Source organism: Eptatretus burgeri, chromosome 15, assembly GCF_056783735.1.
Source record: "Eptatretus burgeri isolate ZD-2024b chromosome 15, Ebu_testis_v1, whole genome shotgun sequence".
NCBI lineage: Eukaryota > Metazoa > Chordata > Myxini > Myxiniformes > Myxinidae > Eptatretus > Eptatretus burgeri.
This window is the reverse complement of record NC_140975.1, coordinates 25,779,589-25,793,937: the sequence shown is the minus strand read 5'-3', so window position 1 is coordinate 25,793,937 and position 14,349 is coordinate 25,779,589. Positions and strand designations below refer to the sequence as shown.

Sequence of the window (14,349 nt, the reverse complement as noted above, 5' to 3'; positions counted from 1 at the left end):
ATGTCATGGCTTCCTAAACAAGTACAAGCTTGGAAAAACATAATGGATCCCCGAGGCCTTTGAGGCTCTGCATTTTTAAAACCATTCACAATATGCTGTGCACATGATCAACCAGACCCGAGCTGTGAGCTCACATCAGGATTACACAAGCAAATACAACTTTACCTGTCTAGTAGTGCGAGAAAAGATCCATCAGAAACCCCAAGACTGATTGGTAAGTTGTGATTTAAAAAAATCAAAACCAAGATATCCTGTGGGTACAGTGGTTTCAAAGTGTTGTGAAGGAAAGGGGAAGTGTTGAACAGGGTAGGGAGGCAGAAGTTGTAGTGCAGTGAGGTACAAAACCCGTGCACATTCCACACATGACCCCAGATGGACATGCAGGGGTTCAAGCATCAAGGAAAGGTCCAAGTTTGCCATGTGTGTAGAAACAGTTTGTGGGTATTCCTGAGATAGGGACGTCCTGCTCTTAGTTAAACAGAGTACGAAACAAGCCATTTGTCAGAACACCCAAATATCAATAACAAGTACAAGACAAATCGTGTCCATTACACCAATTGCTGCACAATTTGACACAAACAAACAAGCGTCGACTGGGAAGCAATCGGGTCCCTCCCGAACGCTCGGTCCTGAGTCCGCCGGGCACAGACAACTCCGCACAACTCAGGATGCTGAGCAACCACGAATGCCCATCGGCACTGCCAATCCTGGCAGAGCAACACTACCTCAAGTGATACCTTACCTGTGGACGATCGAACCAATTAGGGTCTCGTGCCCTCAACGCACAGCCGAATTACTGCTGAGCGATGCAGTGAGAGTGTACTGGATAACAAGAGTAAATTCTATGGGGCATAATTTCACGGCTAAACTAATGTGCAGACCATGCTGGACCAATGAAGGAAAAGACTAAACAAGCTGGGTACATTTATAACATCAGCAATTTATTCATAAGCAAGAGCATGGAAAAGTCATGTGGCACAATTAAGGGTTTTTTCAGCAATATTTAGAGCAGGAAAAGGAAGGATTTGTGAGGTGCAGCAAAATAAGTGCAATCATACACAAAGAGAAGACACAGAGCAGAGCGAAATCAATATATAATTTCTCCAATCTTAACCGTTGCAAACATTACAGGTGCCATCAGAGGCATACCTGAGGAAATTAGAGAGTTCAGAAAGAGGAGAGGCAGTTGAGGAGTTTTTGACCTCATCCAATACCTGGTGCAGCTGATGGACTTACCCTTTCCAGTTGCTTAGGAGGGGGAGGAGGGAAGAAAATGGGGTGTCTCTGGTGCGTGAGTGAGAGGTGCAAATGTGATGCAGATGAGGTGCAGAAGAGGAGGTGTGAATAAGTGTGAATCAGTAATGCTCTTTTAATTTCTGCATCTACAGAAATGAGACGGTAATTGGGAGAGATAGATACATGAGAGGAAAACTTAACGGGGCGTGTAAGAGAATCTGCAAATGTGATTAATGGATATAGCTGTGGAATGCAGCGGGAGCCACGCACAATGTCCGGGCGATGACCCGGATATATATATATATATATATATATATATATATATATATATATATATATATATATATATATATATATATATATATATATATATATATACTCAAAATTCCCTGCATAAAACAACTAAGAACAGTTACACAAAAGTAAGCTGTTTGCTGTTTCAAACCCGACCTGGTTTCCTCTCCAGCTGCAGACATTTACAAGTAGCACAATCCATAAGAATCCCAAGACGACACGCCCTAATCAGCCGCCGGACCGGTTTTATCACTTATTGGCGAGTCATCAGCAACAACCACAATTTAGACAGAAACATCCACCATCAGTGCTTGCCAGCATTGACATGCTAATAAGGGGCTGTCTCCAAGGGAAACACACACACACACACACACACACACACACACACACACACACACACACACACACACACACACACACACACACACAATGTTAATGCTCGTGGGAACCATCACCATATTATACTGTATCATTGCCATTATGTATCTTGTTAAGATCTAGGTAGTCTCTGAACCGCGAGAGCACACAATTTAAAACAAGGACAAATGTGTCCAAGAGCCACATCCTTAAGGTTTTGACTTCACCAGAAGAAGAACTAAAAAAAAAAAAAAAAAAAACAACAACAATTTCCGATATTTCGTCACGTGCCGTCACGTCACGTCCGTCATGGACGATCTTCGTTCATGACGAGAAAATAGTGTATTTACGAAATTACAATACATTAGATGGAATAATCTTTAAATAGTAACGTGAACTTTTCGAAACTTTAAAGCAAATGTCCGAATATATTTAAAAGTTCATGATAGACGCTCTCAAAAGGCACCGTCTATGTGAGGATGTGTACATGTGCTCAGTATTTAAGGAGATCCGGATACCGAATATAAAAGAGCCGAGTTCAAAAGGGAAGAAGAAGAAGAAGAAGAAGAAGAAGAAGAAGAAGAAGAAGAAGAAGAAGAAGAAGAAGAAGAAGAAGAAGAAGAAGAAGAAGAAGAAGAAGAAGAAGAAGAAGAAGAAGAAGAAACAACAACGAGACCAAAAACAAATTAAATAATGTATTCCGACTGATATTGCTAATTAATAGGTTTGCTAATTGCCACGTGCAAGGTGTGGGGCCATATTCGGACAGGCCTCATCTGGAGGCCTATCGGGATAATTTGCGAGTTTTCAGATCCCATGAAAAACTTCCTTTGGAAATCCATGAAAGGCCCTAGGTTGTGAAACCCATTAACAAGGCCGAGGTGATGTCCTCCTCAGGAGTCAAGACGGTGGGGTGGTGTGTGCAGCATCCCCGTGCTCGGTGCAGCTGCTTCGTTGGCGGCGCTTCGGGTCTATTTAGGTGTCAGCTGTTGGGGTCTCTGGGTAAGTGGTGATATTTTCAAGGCTCCGTTCGCGGGGGGGGGGGGGGGGGGGGAGGACAAATTACACCCCACCCGAATTCCCGCCCAAATCGTTTTCATGTCCCGACAGATTCTAATTAAAAATGCCCGTGTTGGCCGATCTATGCCTTCAAAGTACATGTCTAATTATAACGCACTCCATATGCAAATGATACGGGGGGTATATAGGTGAGGGAGAGACCGGGTTATGTCCGTTATTTCCCTCAGTCCTCTGTGGTAAGTACATCGGCCATGACAGATATCTCATTAATGGACTCGTCCATTGACACGAATTATTCTGTTTGTTCATCATCATCATCATCATCATCATCATCATCATCATCATCGTGGAAGGTTGGTGGGAGAGTCGCCGTCTCGTCTGCTTTCGATTCCCGACCCAATTCTAACCCTAACGTCTTGATTGCTGATCCTTGGCATGTCGGATGTGGCCGTCACTCTGACTGATGGCCGTGAAGTCGGTTGTCCTAGCTGCCAGCCACAATGGATGATCGTACGGTTTGGAGATCCCAAGGTGTTTGGAACGAATTGAATTGCTGCTAAAACGTGCAGGGGGGTTAACTCTGAGAAATGATGCAACGAGCAGTCACGATGCATGTTGTTGCCCACGAATCGACAAATAATATTCCTGATTGAAAACCAATAATGTCGTGCCATTAATTAAATTGCGCATAATCGATGATTTATGAAACTTAAATTTTTTTTTACATGAGAGGTCCAGGCTCATAGAAAGTTTGCTATCGACGTCCCGTCTGCCAGCGTTGGTCAAAAGTTGGTGGACCTTAAAGATCCCACGATGTCCTTCGTGAATAGCAGGCGAGCTATCGCCGGCACCCATAACAGACCACAAATTCCTGTCCTGATCTCCTCATTTGGAGTGGCGAGCCGACCAGGATTGTAACCTCAGAGCTGCTTCCAACCGGCAGCAGCGACGCTCCACATTGAGCATGGTACATCATGATGATTTGTAAATGTGGAGTACATCACCTGGTCCTGGACGGACGGGTCGTGTGTACATACAGGACCGTGTAACAAAAATGGCCCTTATTAACATGACGCTCACGTCCTACGCACATGCAAACCTCGGTCTTTAAAGACCTGAGTATCTCTGCGGAAGCCATCCCAGTTTGTAGGCGATGCGGTGGTTTACGTGTTTATGATCTGGATGGACAGGCAGTTGGGCAAGGTGAGAGGGCTGGGGTGTGTTCGGTTACCAAGTTTCTTGTGGAGCGCTCGCTAAGTGGCTTAAGCACTCCATTCAAACCCGTTGATATGTACGCTGGCTTGGCAAGCACTAGCTCGCTGCTTGGTAACTGAGCACACCATTCGAGGAGCAAGACCAGAATAAATGCTGCAAATTTATTTGTTTATTTATTTATTTTGCTATTTTATTGATTGATTGATTGGTTTTACTCTCTCTAATTGTTTTTGAGTAATTTGTCTCAAAGTCTGTTCTTCTTAACTCGCCTTCTCGAAGAGGCAAGAAACTCACACCGTATGTACATGTAACGAAGTACTGTGCGCAATAAAAGGTTCATTAGACGATAAACTTCTGATTCAATTGATCTTTTTAGTAACCATGAGTTGCTGTCAAACTTTTCTTTTTGTCGGCAACAGGGATTGAAGGACCTTCTTCCTTCCCATTGTCTCCATCATCCTGCTGAGTTACCCCCGAAGCTGCAAACATGCCCTACAAGGGAGAATGTGCGGACGATGAAGACCCCATGATTTTCTTGGCCCTACCACCAGCTGAAAAGGCAGCCCTTATCAGCAAGGTGTTCGACTTGAAGAAGAACTGCTGGGTTAAACACGACAAAGAATGCTTTGTCCGTGCCGAGATCACAGCTGAAGAAGGAGACAAACTCACCGTCCACACCGATCATAATGAGGTCTGCTCATTTGTTTGCTTGAAATGTTTATATATTCCCAGCCCGGCTATAAACTGCCATCCTGGTGTTTCACAGGCAGGATGATTCATCAATGTGTGTGCCATCGCTCGGGTTGACGTTAAACAGGACATCTAGTCTGCCCCCATTAGTTAGTGGATGTTAATGGACCTACTGGTGATGACGTGGAGACCGGAAAGTGAAGGAGATGACGGGATGTATTGCTGGTCATCCCAAGCATCGTCCTGTTGATCTGTATCGTTTATTACCACGTCATACACACTGTATGTACGGTATATGATGCACCTTTGTCAGACCCCAATGAGGACCATTTGCTAATGGTGCTTGCACTCTGCTGATAGATCATGGTCATTCTGCTGACTCTAATTTATCCTCCTGTTGGGCCTTTGTCCTTGCCATTTTGTCCAATATAAAATGTCTTGCTCTTCTATTGTACATTTTCCACAGACTCTTACGGTGAAGAGGGCTGACATCCAGGAAATGAACCCACCGAAGTTCGAGCAGACGGACGACATGGCGAACATGACGTTCCTCAATGAAGCATCAGTGCTGAACAACCTGCGGGAGCGCTACGTGAACATGCGCATTTACGTGAGTGTGTACAACGTACTGGCTCCACAATGCCTATAAGTGAGTGTGTACGTCGTGTCAGCTCCGCAATGCCTAAAAGTGAGTGTGAACACCATGCCGGCAGCCGGCTCCGCAATGCCTATGCGTGAGTGTGTACGTCGTGTCAGCTCCGCAATGCCTATAAGTGAGTGTGTATACCATGCCGGCTCTGCAATGCCTACACGATACAAGGGAAGGGGTGGTGGTGGTTACAGAATGTTTTCTACACCAATATATTCGCTGAACAATTAGAACATTCACAACAATTATTACTCATGAAAGCTTCATCCTCTAAATCCTCACCAGAAAAGGCAAGGAAGACCGACCAGAGATCTTCAAGTTTCGGTCGGATTAAGGAGGTTGCACTGAAAAGCAAACCAAAAGTGGTGCATCCTGTGGTCCCCTAAAGACCCATCATGAGCTACAGCTGCAGCTGTGCTTGTTATATTTATTTGTGATGGGATGGAAATGGATAGTGCACAACGCTCACATGGTCACAAGAGCCACCCCAAGGAAAAAAAAAAAAACATGGAAAATGGCCATATTCCAGCGACAATGTAAAACTGGGTTCTTGAGTCTCAACTCTCAATACGAAAGTCCTCGGAGGGGATCTCTTGGCGTGTAATACACACCTTCCCATTTACGGAACTGCATGCATGGCCTGTCCTCCTTAGGGTGTCTCTTTACACACTTATATGGAAGTGCAACTGTTGTAGTTTATTTCCTTTAACCTTTAATTATACAGTTATATAATATATGTGTATTGTGCTTTGCACACCATGAGTGCTTGATGACCCTTCACTTGCGCCTGACCAGTAAATTATTCTTCCTCATGACCTGCAGACCTATTCGGGTCTGTTCTGTGTCACCATCAACCCATACAAGTGGCTGCCTATCTACGGTGCAAGGGTTGCCGGAATGTACAAGGGGAAGAAACGCAGCGAGATGCCACCACACCTGTTCTCCGTCTCGGACAACGCCTATCACGCCATGCTGCTGAGTACGCACTCACTTTAGTAGTAGGCATGATAATATTAGTAATAATAATAAAGTGGTTGACTCGGATAAACTTTTGATGGTCACTAAAACACTTCCTATGAAAAGGCACTGCCACCCAAAGTGAAGAGTAAATAACATATTAATAAAATATCAATAATGTATATATATTAATAGTAGCGTACTTTAAAATTAATTTTCTGATCACCTTCCGCATGCTTGGTTATAATTCACTTTGACAATAGAGCAAGCACACCTGTTTTACAGATACCAACTCCCTGAGAGAGCTATGAATCGGTGGCCTATAGGTAATGAGTCACCTTTGCAAAAAATCTTCATCGGTGCAACATAGCATTAAAAAAAAGCATTCTAACACCCGGGGCATTGTGAATGAAGAATCGGACAAATTCACCGAAGACCTTTTGGTGCTTTCACCATAAATCACAATGGATGCAGAAGGTGCAGGGAAAAGGCCAGAATGTGGATCTAGGATGCTTTATGAAATGTCTTTGTTCCCTATCTCATCTGGAGGCCATTGTCTGAATACCAAACCATCATGGTGGACAAACTAAATCTGCAATGCCCACTCTGCTATTCGAATGGTGACAGAATAGTCCAGGGCACGATACATGTGGACCATGTTGTGCAGGACGTGTGTGTGTGTGCACAGCTTGACAATGACCTTACCTGTTCATCATGATCTTGATGGGTGGGATGCCCTCTGTGGAAAGAAATAAAAATCTATTCGTTCCATCGGTCTCCCTTTTGAGACATGAACAGTTCATCTGGGTTTACCTTCCCGTTGAGGTCATCACAAGGTGTTCATTCCTCAAAACGACAATTGTCACGCACGTCATTTACTTCACTTGGTGGGTAAGGAGAAAGGTCTTGAGTGGCTATATCAGGGACATGATGGTGAGAGCTTGAACAACCTGACCTATCCTTCAACGATGTGGAAAAGCTCACTAGGATCTTTTAGAACCATATCCGTTGGAAAAGAAAAACAGGAGGAAACATCCACCTGGAAAAAAAACAAAAAAACAACCTTTGTCTCCAAATTGTGAGCACTGACCAAATAACCTCATCGTGAAAAATCCACAAACGTTCAACGTTCACATCAATCAGAGGAGGATCTCAGGACTGGACCGGATCACGACCTGCCTGCAAGAATGAGCTGAACAGCCAGTGTCGATCTTCTCGTGGCCTGCAGACCTTTTTGGCCTTTTAGTCCACACTATTTTGGCCGGGGATGACACGATGTTAATAAATTAATGAAGACTCCACCCGGAATGTAAAATGAAATTGTCAGTGTTCTGTTTGTTGGATTATTGTTTGCTGTACATGGATTTAATGGTAATACGCTGGAATATAACAATCCATGTATCTTCCCACCCCCAGATCGATGCCACCAGTCCATGCTGATCACGTGAGTTGTGTTTTAATTTCATTTTACGATCAACATCATACCTGTACAATCACATTCAATACAGAGACATGACAAAAGTAAATGGACACCATGATTTAAAAAGGATTTATTTATTGAACATTTAATCCATTTTCATCCATGCACTAGTATTTTGTAACCGGGCGTAGTGGCATGCGCCTGTAATCTGGCTACTCGGATGCTTGGGTTGGAGGATCGCTTGAGGACGGGAGCTCTGCGCTGGGCCGCGCTATGAGAGGGTGTATGGCAGCCCGGAATCATGGCGAAACCCAATCCTTATCCCTGTGTCGTATGAGGCGACCAGGGTTGTGTCAGGAAGGGTATCCGGCATAAAACCTGTGCCAAATCAGTATGCGGATCATAACAGATGATCCGCTGTGGTGACCCCTAACGGGAGCAGCCGAAAGAAGAACAACAACACTAGTATTTTGTAGACTCGCCATTTGCAGATTTCAACACTTTTACCCTTTTAGACATAGAACTACCAGGTTCTGAAATTTTCTATTGCTGTATTTCTGCCCAGGCCTCATGCAAAAGGTTAAGGAATTCTGCCCGTGATGTTGGTTTCCTGGACTTTTTCCACACAGCTCGATCCAACATGGCCCAGCGGTGTTCAATGGGATTCATGTCAGGAGACTGACTTGGCCATGGAAGTCGCTTGATCCCATTTCTGTCCTGCCATGCTTTAGTCTTTTTTTGCAGTGCGGCATGGAGCTCCATCTTCCATGAACAGTGTTGTTTTTGACCATCTGACCAGTGAAGGAGTCCATCCTAAAGGATAGAAATGTATATCGTAGAGTTGATGTTGCCAACACACTTCACAAGCTCTGACAGACCAGCACTCCAGATTGTTCCCCACACCATCACTGAAAAGCCACCGTGTTTGACAGTTGGCTGCAATCGGTTCAAAGAGAACTCTTGACTGGGAAGTCTCCAGACCCATACATGTCCACTGTCAGAATATTGAGTAAATTGGGACTCGTCTGATAAAATGACAGTTTGCCAAAACTCCAAGGGTCTGTTGGCCATGTCGTCAGCCCACTTCTTTCTCCTTTGAATGTTCGCTGGTCTAAGAAGTGGTTTTCTCCGAGCTGCTCTCCTGCAGTAGCCCAGTTGATGAAAGTACCAGATGGCAGTTCTTGAGCTAACTTGGACCTCCTCTACAACATCTGCTGCCTTGCAACAGGGAGTTTTCTTAATGGGCCGCTTAACAGCTCGAAGACACCTTTCTGAGGGCCCAGGTCGACCAGAACGGGAAGCTGTGGATTCCTTGCCTTCGCTGGTGAATTGTACAATCACCCCATTGACCGTAGAAAACTGAATGCCAAGGTTCTGAGCTCTGATGCTGGCTGATTCCATCTTCTGATTTGCCAACAATCTGTCCTCTTTGAAAATCGCAAAGGTCGTGTGCTCCCTGGATTCGAGGCATAGTTAATTGTCATACAAGACCCAGGAACTCGTTTCTGCAAATTAATAGTTGAATATTTGTACAAATTGCTGAGTAATACTTGCTTTGTACAGATGAAATGAATAAATTTTAAGGAGTTTATTTACCATCAGTGGCGTCAGTTTACTCTGCCATCAGTGGCAGAGCTGTGCTCCAAGAAAATGGTCGGAGTGGCAACCTGTCCAGGATTGTGCCAAATAGCCAAGGAAAAACTGCTTTGGTTGTTCAAGAGTACGGTACACTGGACTGGACTAGTATGGCATTATATTTCAAAAAGTTGCGGACGAGTTATGACCAAACTTGGTGTATTCGTTGGTTCGGTGACGATAACAAGGCGATTTGATTTTAGTGAAGGTCCGAATCCAGATCCGGTCTATCAGTGGCATACAAAAACGTAAACTGCTCAGCTTGGCACAGGTGTGCACTCCACCGAGAGTCGTTCTAGTTTGATATTTCTTACTCCAAGGGATTTTGTCCACTTCAGGCAGTGACCACATGAAGGTTCTCTACCGTGTTGTGATCTGAGTACACCAAACATCCTGATGGAGTTGTGGTGTGGAGGTAGTGTACTTGTATTCGAGCTGTCCACTCTGGGTTCGATTCCCAACCACACTATAAACTGTCGGATTGGTGCTTCACAGGCACGATGTTGCATCATAAAGCGTGCCGTCCCTCGGATGGACGTTAAGCCCGGTGTCCCGTCTGCTAGCACTATTGGTGTCTTTCACGAAGAGTAAGCGAGTTATCACCGGCACCATGAACAGATTACAAAGTCCTGACCTACCAGCTAAACGGAGCATGGCATCCTAGCAGTGATGTAACCAGCTGCTGCATTCTATAGAATTCACTGAACATCCGTAATGTAAGTGTCCATGTTGTGTATAACACTTTCTGCGTCATTCAACGAGAATGTGTATAACACTCCCATTCATTCAATTTGCAGAGGAGAATCTGGTGCTGGCAAGACTGAGAATACCAAGAAAGTAATTCAGTATTTTGCCAACCTGGCTGGTGCTGGCAAGGATGCCATTGACGAATCAAAGGTGTGCATCTAATACTCTAATGGCATCATGGTGGAATCGATTGCAGTGCTTATTTTAGTAGTAAACATGTGGTTGGCTCGTAAACAAAGACAAATCATCTTTGTTCATTCAATCATTGCACCTGATGCAGCAATCTTCACACTCACGAGAATATATCAACCTGGAATACCTTCGTGAGTTTACCTGACACGAATGCCATCGATCATGTCAATCAGTGCGTGTGCAATAATCCATTCCCTCATCGATCATGCTATGAGGGAAGTGGATCATTGAGTGGTAAACCTGTAGTTCATTTGTAGCAATGGGTTAGGAGGGGGACATTTGACAGGTAAACATGGGTTAGGTTGGGGGGGGGGGCATTTGACAGGTAAACTCACGGAGGTATTTCAGGTTGATATATTCTCATGATTGTGAAAATTACCAAATTAGGTGCAATGATTGAATCAACAAAGATGATTATAAAATGGGTGGAGGAAACGTTGTCACAATAAGAATGGTGGGGAATTTGGAAAGGGGGTGAGGGTGGAGGGTAGGGTAGGGATTGTTTGTTGCTTCTTGATCTACAGAAAATGATGATGATGATGTCCAGATGATCCTTGCAATGTTTGTTGAGGAAGATAAGTGTGTTTCTTTCGGTTGCTTGTTCTTAGGGTTCCCTGGAAGATCAAATCATCCAGGCTAACCCAGTCATGGAGGCCTTCGGAAACGCGAAGACTGTGCGGAATAACAACTCCTCTCGTTTTGTGAGTACACAGAGCCCTCCAGCGTTCGCTTTGTGCAGTCATCGTACACTTGTACTTCGCATTCAATGTGTTCACCTCAACTGTTAAAGACGTCCTGACAGGATAGTACGGGTAGGGTGCATTCCATCACGAAGCGGCCCATCCCTCGGATGGACATTAGGCCAGGCGTCCCGTCTGCCGGAATTAGTCGGTGAACATTAAAGATTCCACGGTGTCCTTCGCAAAGAGTAAGCGAACTATCGCTGGCACCCTGAACAAATTACAAATTCCTTCCCAAACCTACAGGGGGCACTGCATCAACTGCACAGCTGGCTCCCAAGCCATGATGCAACCAGAAGTCAAATGCTGGATCTTAGAGGGGATTCAAATAATTATTTAAGAGAAGCCTGCAAGGATTGGTGAAAAGGTGTTCGACGTCATCATATCTGGTATACTGAAGTGCTGTTTTAATGACACACGATCACTTCGGTTTTGAGGAACCCATTACCGTTGGTTTACAATCATTTGTTGTTTTCGTGATGTTTGTAAAGGAATAGGTAATAGATATAGGGGATGGGGGTAGGAGGGTTGGGGGAAGAGTCAGTATTTTCTACCTGTAGATGGTCCAGAAGTACAGTCGATGTTGGGCCAACCTGAGGCCACGAAGTGTCACGATGACCAGCGTCCATCCAGTAAAATGGTCACCAGTATTCTTCTACTCGGTCACTGTTGTCACAACGATTCTGTGACATTGTGTTGAACTCATTCGATTTGCCTTCGTTTGCTGTGATTCGCAGGGAAAGTTCATTCGCATTCACTTTGGCAGCACGGGAAAGTTGTCCGGAGCAGACATCGAAAGCTGTAAGTTGTGACCCCTACGGCCATGCCATTTACTCCAAATGCCGGCGTTCGCCCGTTCGTGTCACCGTACAGCTGGGAGTGCACAAACTGTTTGGTTTCTTATTTTGGTCTGGACGGGTTGCAGATCTCCTGGAGAAGTCTCGAGTGATTTCTCAACAGAGTGCTGAGAGGAGTTACCACATTTTCTACCAGATGCTTTCCAACAAAATACCAGAGATTTTGAGTAAGGACAGAGATCGCACACATGCCCCCCCCCCACACACACACACACACACACACACACACACACACACACACACACACACACACACACACACACACACACACACACACACACACACACACACACACACACACACACACACACACACACACACACACACACACGCCATGGAATGGCACGCTTTCGGTTATCAATCGCCATGTTTACCCAAATCCCCTCAAAGAAACAGAACACCCAAACCCTCAAAATAATTTTCCCCGATTCCAGGGGTTTCCCTTTCTGATCCACAACTTTTAACTTATCTGATTTATTTTTTAAAATGAATTTCTTTCTGAGTGAGTATATTGCATTTACAGAGGATTGCTTGTTGGAGCCTGATGCGCACAAGTACTTCTACATTTCTCAAGGTGTCATCACTGTCGATAAGATGGACGATCAAGAAGAAATGATGATGACAGATGTAAGTTGTCTCCTTGTCGAACTCTGGTGTTAACTGCCCACAGACTATTGTCCTTGCAACGTTTTATTTTTATTAAATGGTGAAATCGATGATGATGCAATGAAAAAGGTATCAGGATCATACACAATGGCTGGCAGGATAGCAGAGACGTACGCACACTCACCTCAAAGCTATTGATCCTGGGTTTGAATCTCTGCCCAGCTATGAACTGTTAATCTGGTGTTTCACAGGCAAGGTGATTCATCAATGTGTGCTCTGTCCCTCGGATGGACATTAAACTGGGCATCACATCTGCTGGTATTAGTTGGTGGATGTTAAAGATCCCACGGTATCCTTCATCAAGAGGAGGCAAGCTATCACTGGCACCTTGAACCAATTCCAAATTCCAGACTTGACTTCTTGCATCAGAGTGGCGACCCATCCAGAATTGTAACCCCAGCAATAGAAACTGCTTCGGTAGCACCAACGTTCGGTATAGAGTATGGTTCATGATCTGATAGTAACCCTCCCAGAATAAAAGGAACACCTCGATTGCAACCAAACTTCATTTTGACATTCTGTGGCATGAACATATCCAAACTGATTACCTGTATTAGTATCAGGTGGCAATGGCCTCATACAGTGCTATAACCCATGATGGCATCAAATTAATTATATTCTGTAAAACAGCATGATCCAGATCAGGCCAAATTATCGAGTATATTTTGTTGCATCTCTTGCATAATACTTGACATAGGTCGGATTTTCCACAGCTCTTGATCCATAATTGCAAAGTTCTTCATGGGGCGTTCAAGTCAGGACTCTGCTGTGCCCAGGGAAAAATTCCTTTCTGGTCTTAGAAGAAACTCTCTTGACAGTAAACCATCAAGGCATTTTGCAATATAAAACATAATTAACGCAGGAAGGTGGTGCTACATGTCATACCTCCAGAATTAGCGCAGGAAAGGTGGCCTCAAATTGTCATACCTCCAGAATTAACGCAGGAATGGTGGCCTCAAATTGTCATACCTCCAGAATTAACGCAGGAATGGTGGCCTCAAATTGTCATACCTCCAGAATTAACGCAGGAAGGTGGCGCTACATGTCATACCCCCAGAACCACCTCTGCCCACAAGAGACGCAGTGAACCGTGACTTCATACCTGGGCTCCACAGAGTCTTGACATGAACGCCACCGAACATACCTGGGAACATGCATCAAGAGCGCCTGAAAATCTGATCTCTGTCATGCACAACACAACAAACGAGACTGTCATCCCGTAAATGGGAAAGCTCGTGATACAAAGTGAAACAAGTCGTTTGCATTTGTTTGATAGTCTCTGATGTAATGGGGTGGTGTTTATGGTGTTATCTTCTTTATATTGCAATAACAATGATGGGACTCAGGTTCGATGATTACTTAATTATTTTGGTCATTACTTTGAAACGATTGATGCAATTCCGATGAGTCATTGTGATGAAGTTCTTCCTCTTTTTCTTTTTTTATTTTTTTTTTTTCGATCAACCTTGGTTCTTCGCACCGCAGGAAGCCATTGATATCCTTGGCTTCTCCGCAGAGGAGAAGAAGGGCATGTATCGTCTGACCTCCGGTGTCATGCATTTTGGGAACATGAAGTTCAAACAAAAACCACGCGAAGAACAGGCTGAGATCGATGGCACGGAAGGTGATTTAGAGCATCCCCAAAATGATATAACTCTTCCTTTCAGCTTTGTA

The 14,349-nt window shown here is 44.4% G+C and overlaps 1 protein-coding gene across 1 annotated transcript in view; it reads left to right on the top strand.

The window, feature by feature from the left end:
- Nucleotides 1–3,066: 3,066 nt before the first annotated feature.
- The window catches only part of LOC147011780 (myosin-16-like), a 39,860-nt gene continuing 28,577 nt past the window's right edge, over nucleotides 3,067–14,349 (top strand). Inside the window, exons 1-11 of the mRNA XM_085855897.1 lie at nucleotides 3,067–3,143; nucleotides 4,542–4,813; nucleotides 5,279–5,422; nucleotides 6,284–6,440; nucleotides 7,835–7,862; nucleotides 10,271–10,370; nucleotides 11,021–11,113; nucleotides 11,890–11,953; nucleotides 12,078–12,176; nucleotides 12,533–12,636; nucleotides 14,161–14,299. Of these exons, the coding sequence (XP_085712023.1) occupies nucleotides 4,610–4,813; nucleotides 5,279–5,422; nucleotides 6,284–6,440; nucleotides 7,835–7,862; nucleotides 10,271–10,370; nucleotides 11,021–11,113; nucleotides 11,890–11,953; nucleotides 12,078–12,176; nucleotides 12,533–12,636; nucleotides 14,161–14,299 (1,132 nt within the window). The 5' untranslated portion in view covers nucleotides 3,067–3,143; nucleotides 4,542–4,609. The remainder of the gene's footprint in view (nucleotides 3,144–4,541; nucleotides 4,814–5,278; nucleotides 5,423–6,283; nucleotides 6,441–7,834; nucleotides 7,863–10,270; nucleotides 10,371–11,020; nucleotides 11,114–11,889; nucleotides 11,954–12,077; nucleotides 12,177–12,532; nucleotides 12,637–14,160; nucleotides 14,300–14,349) is intronic.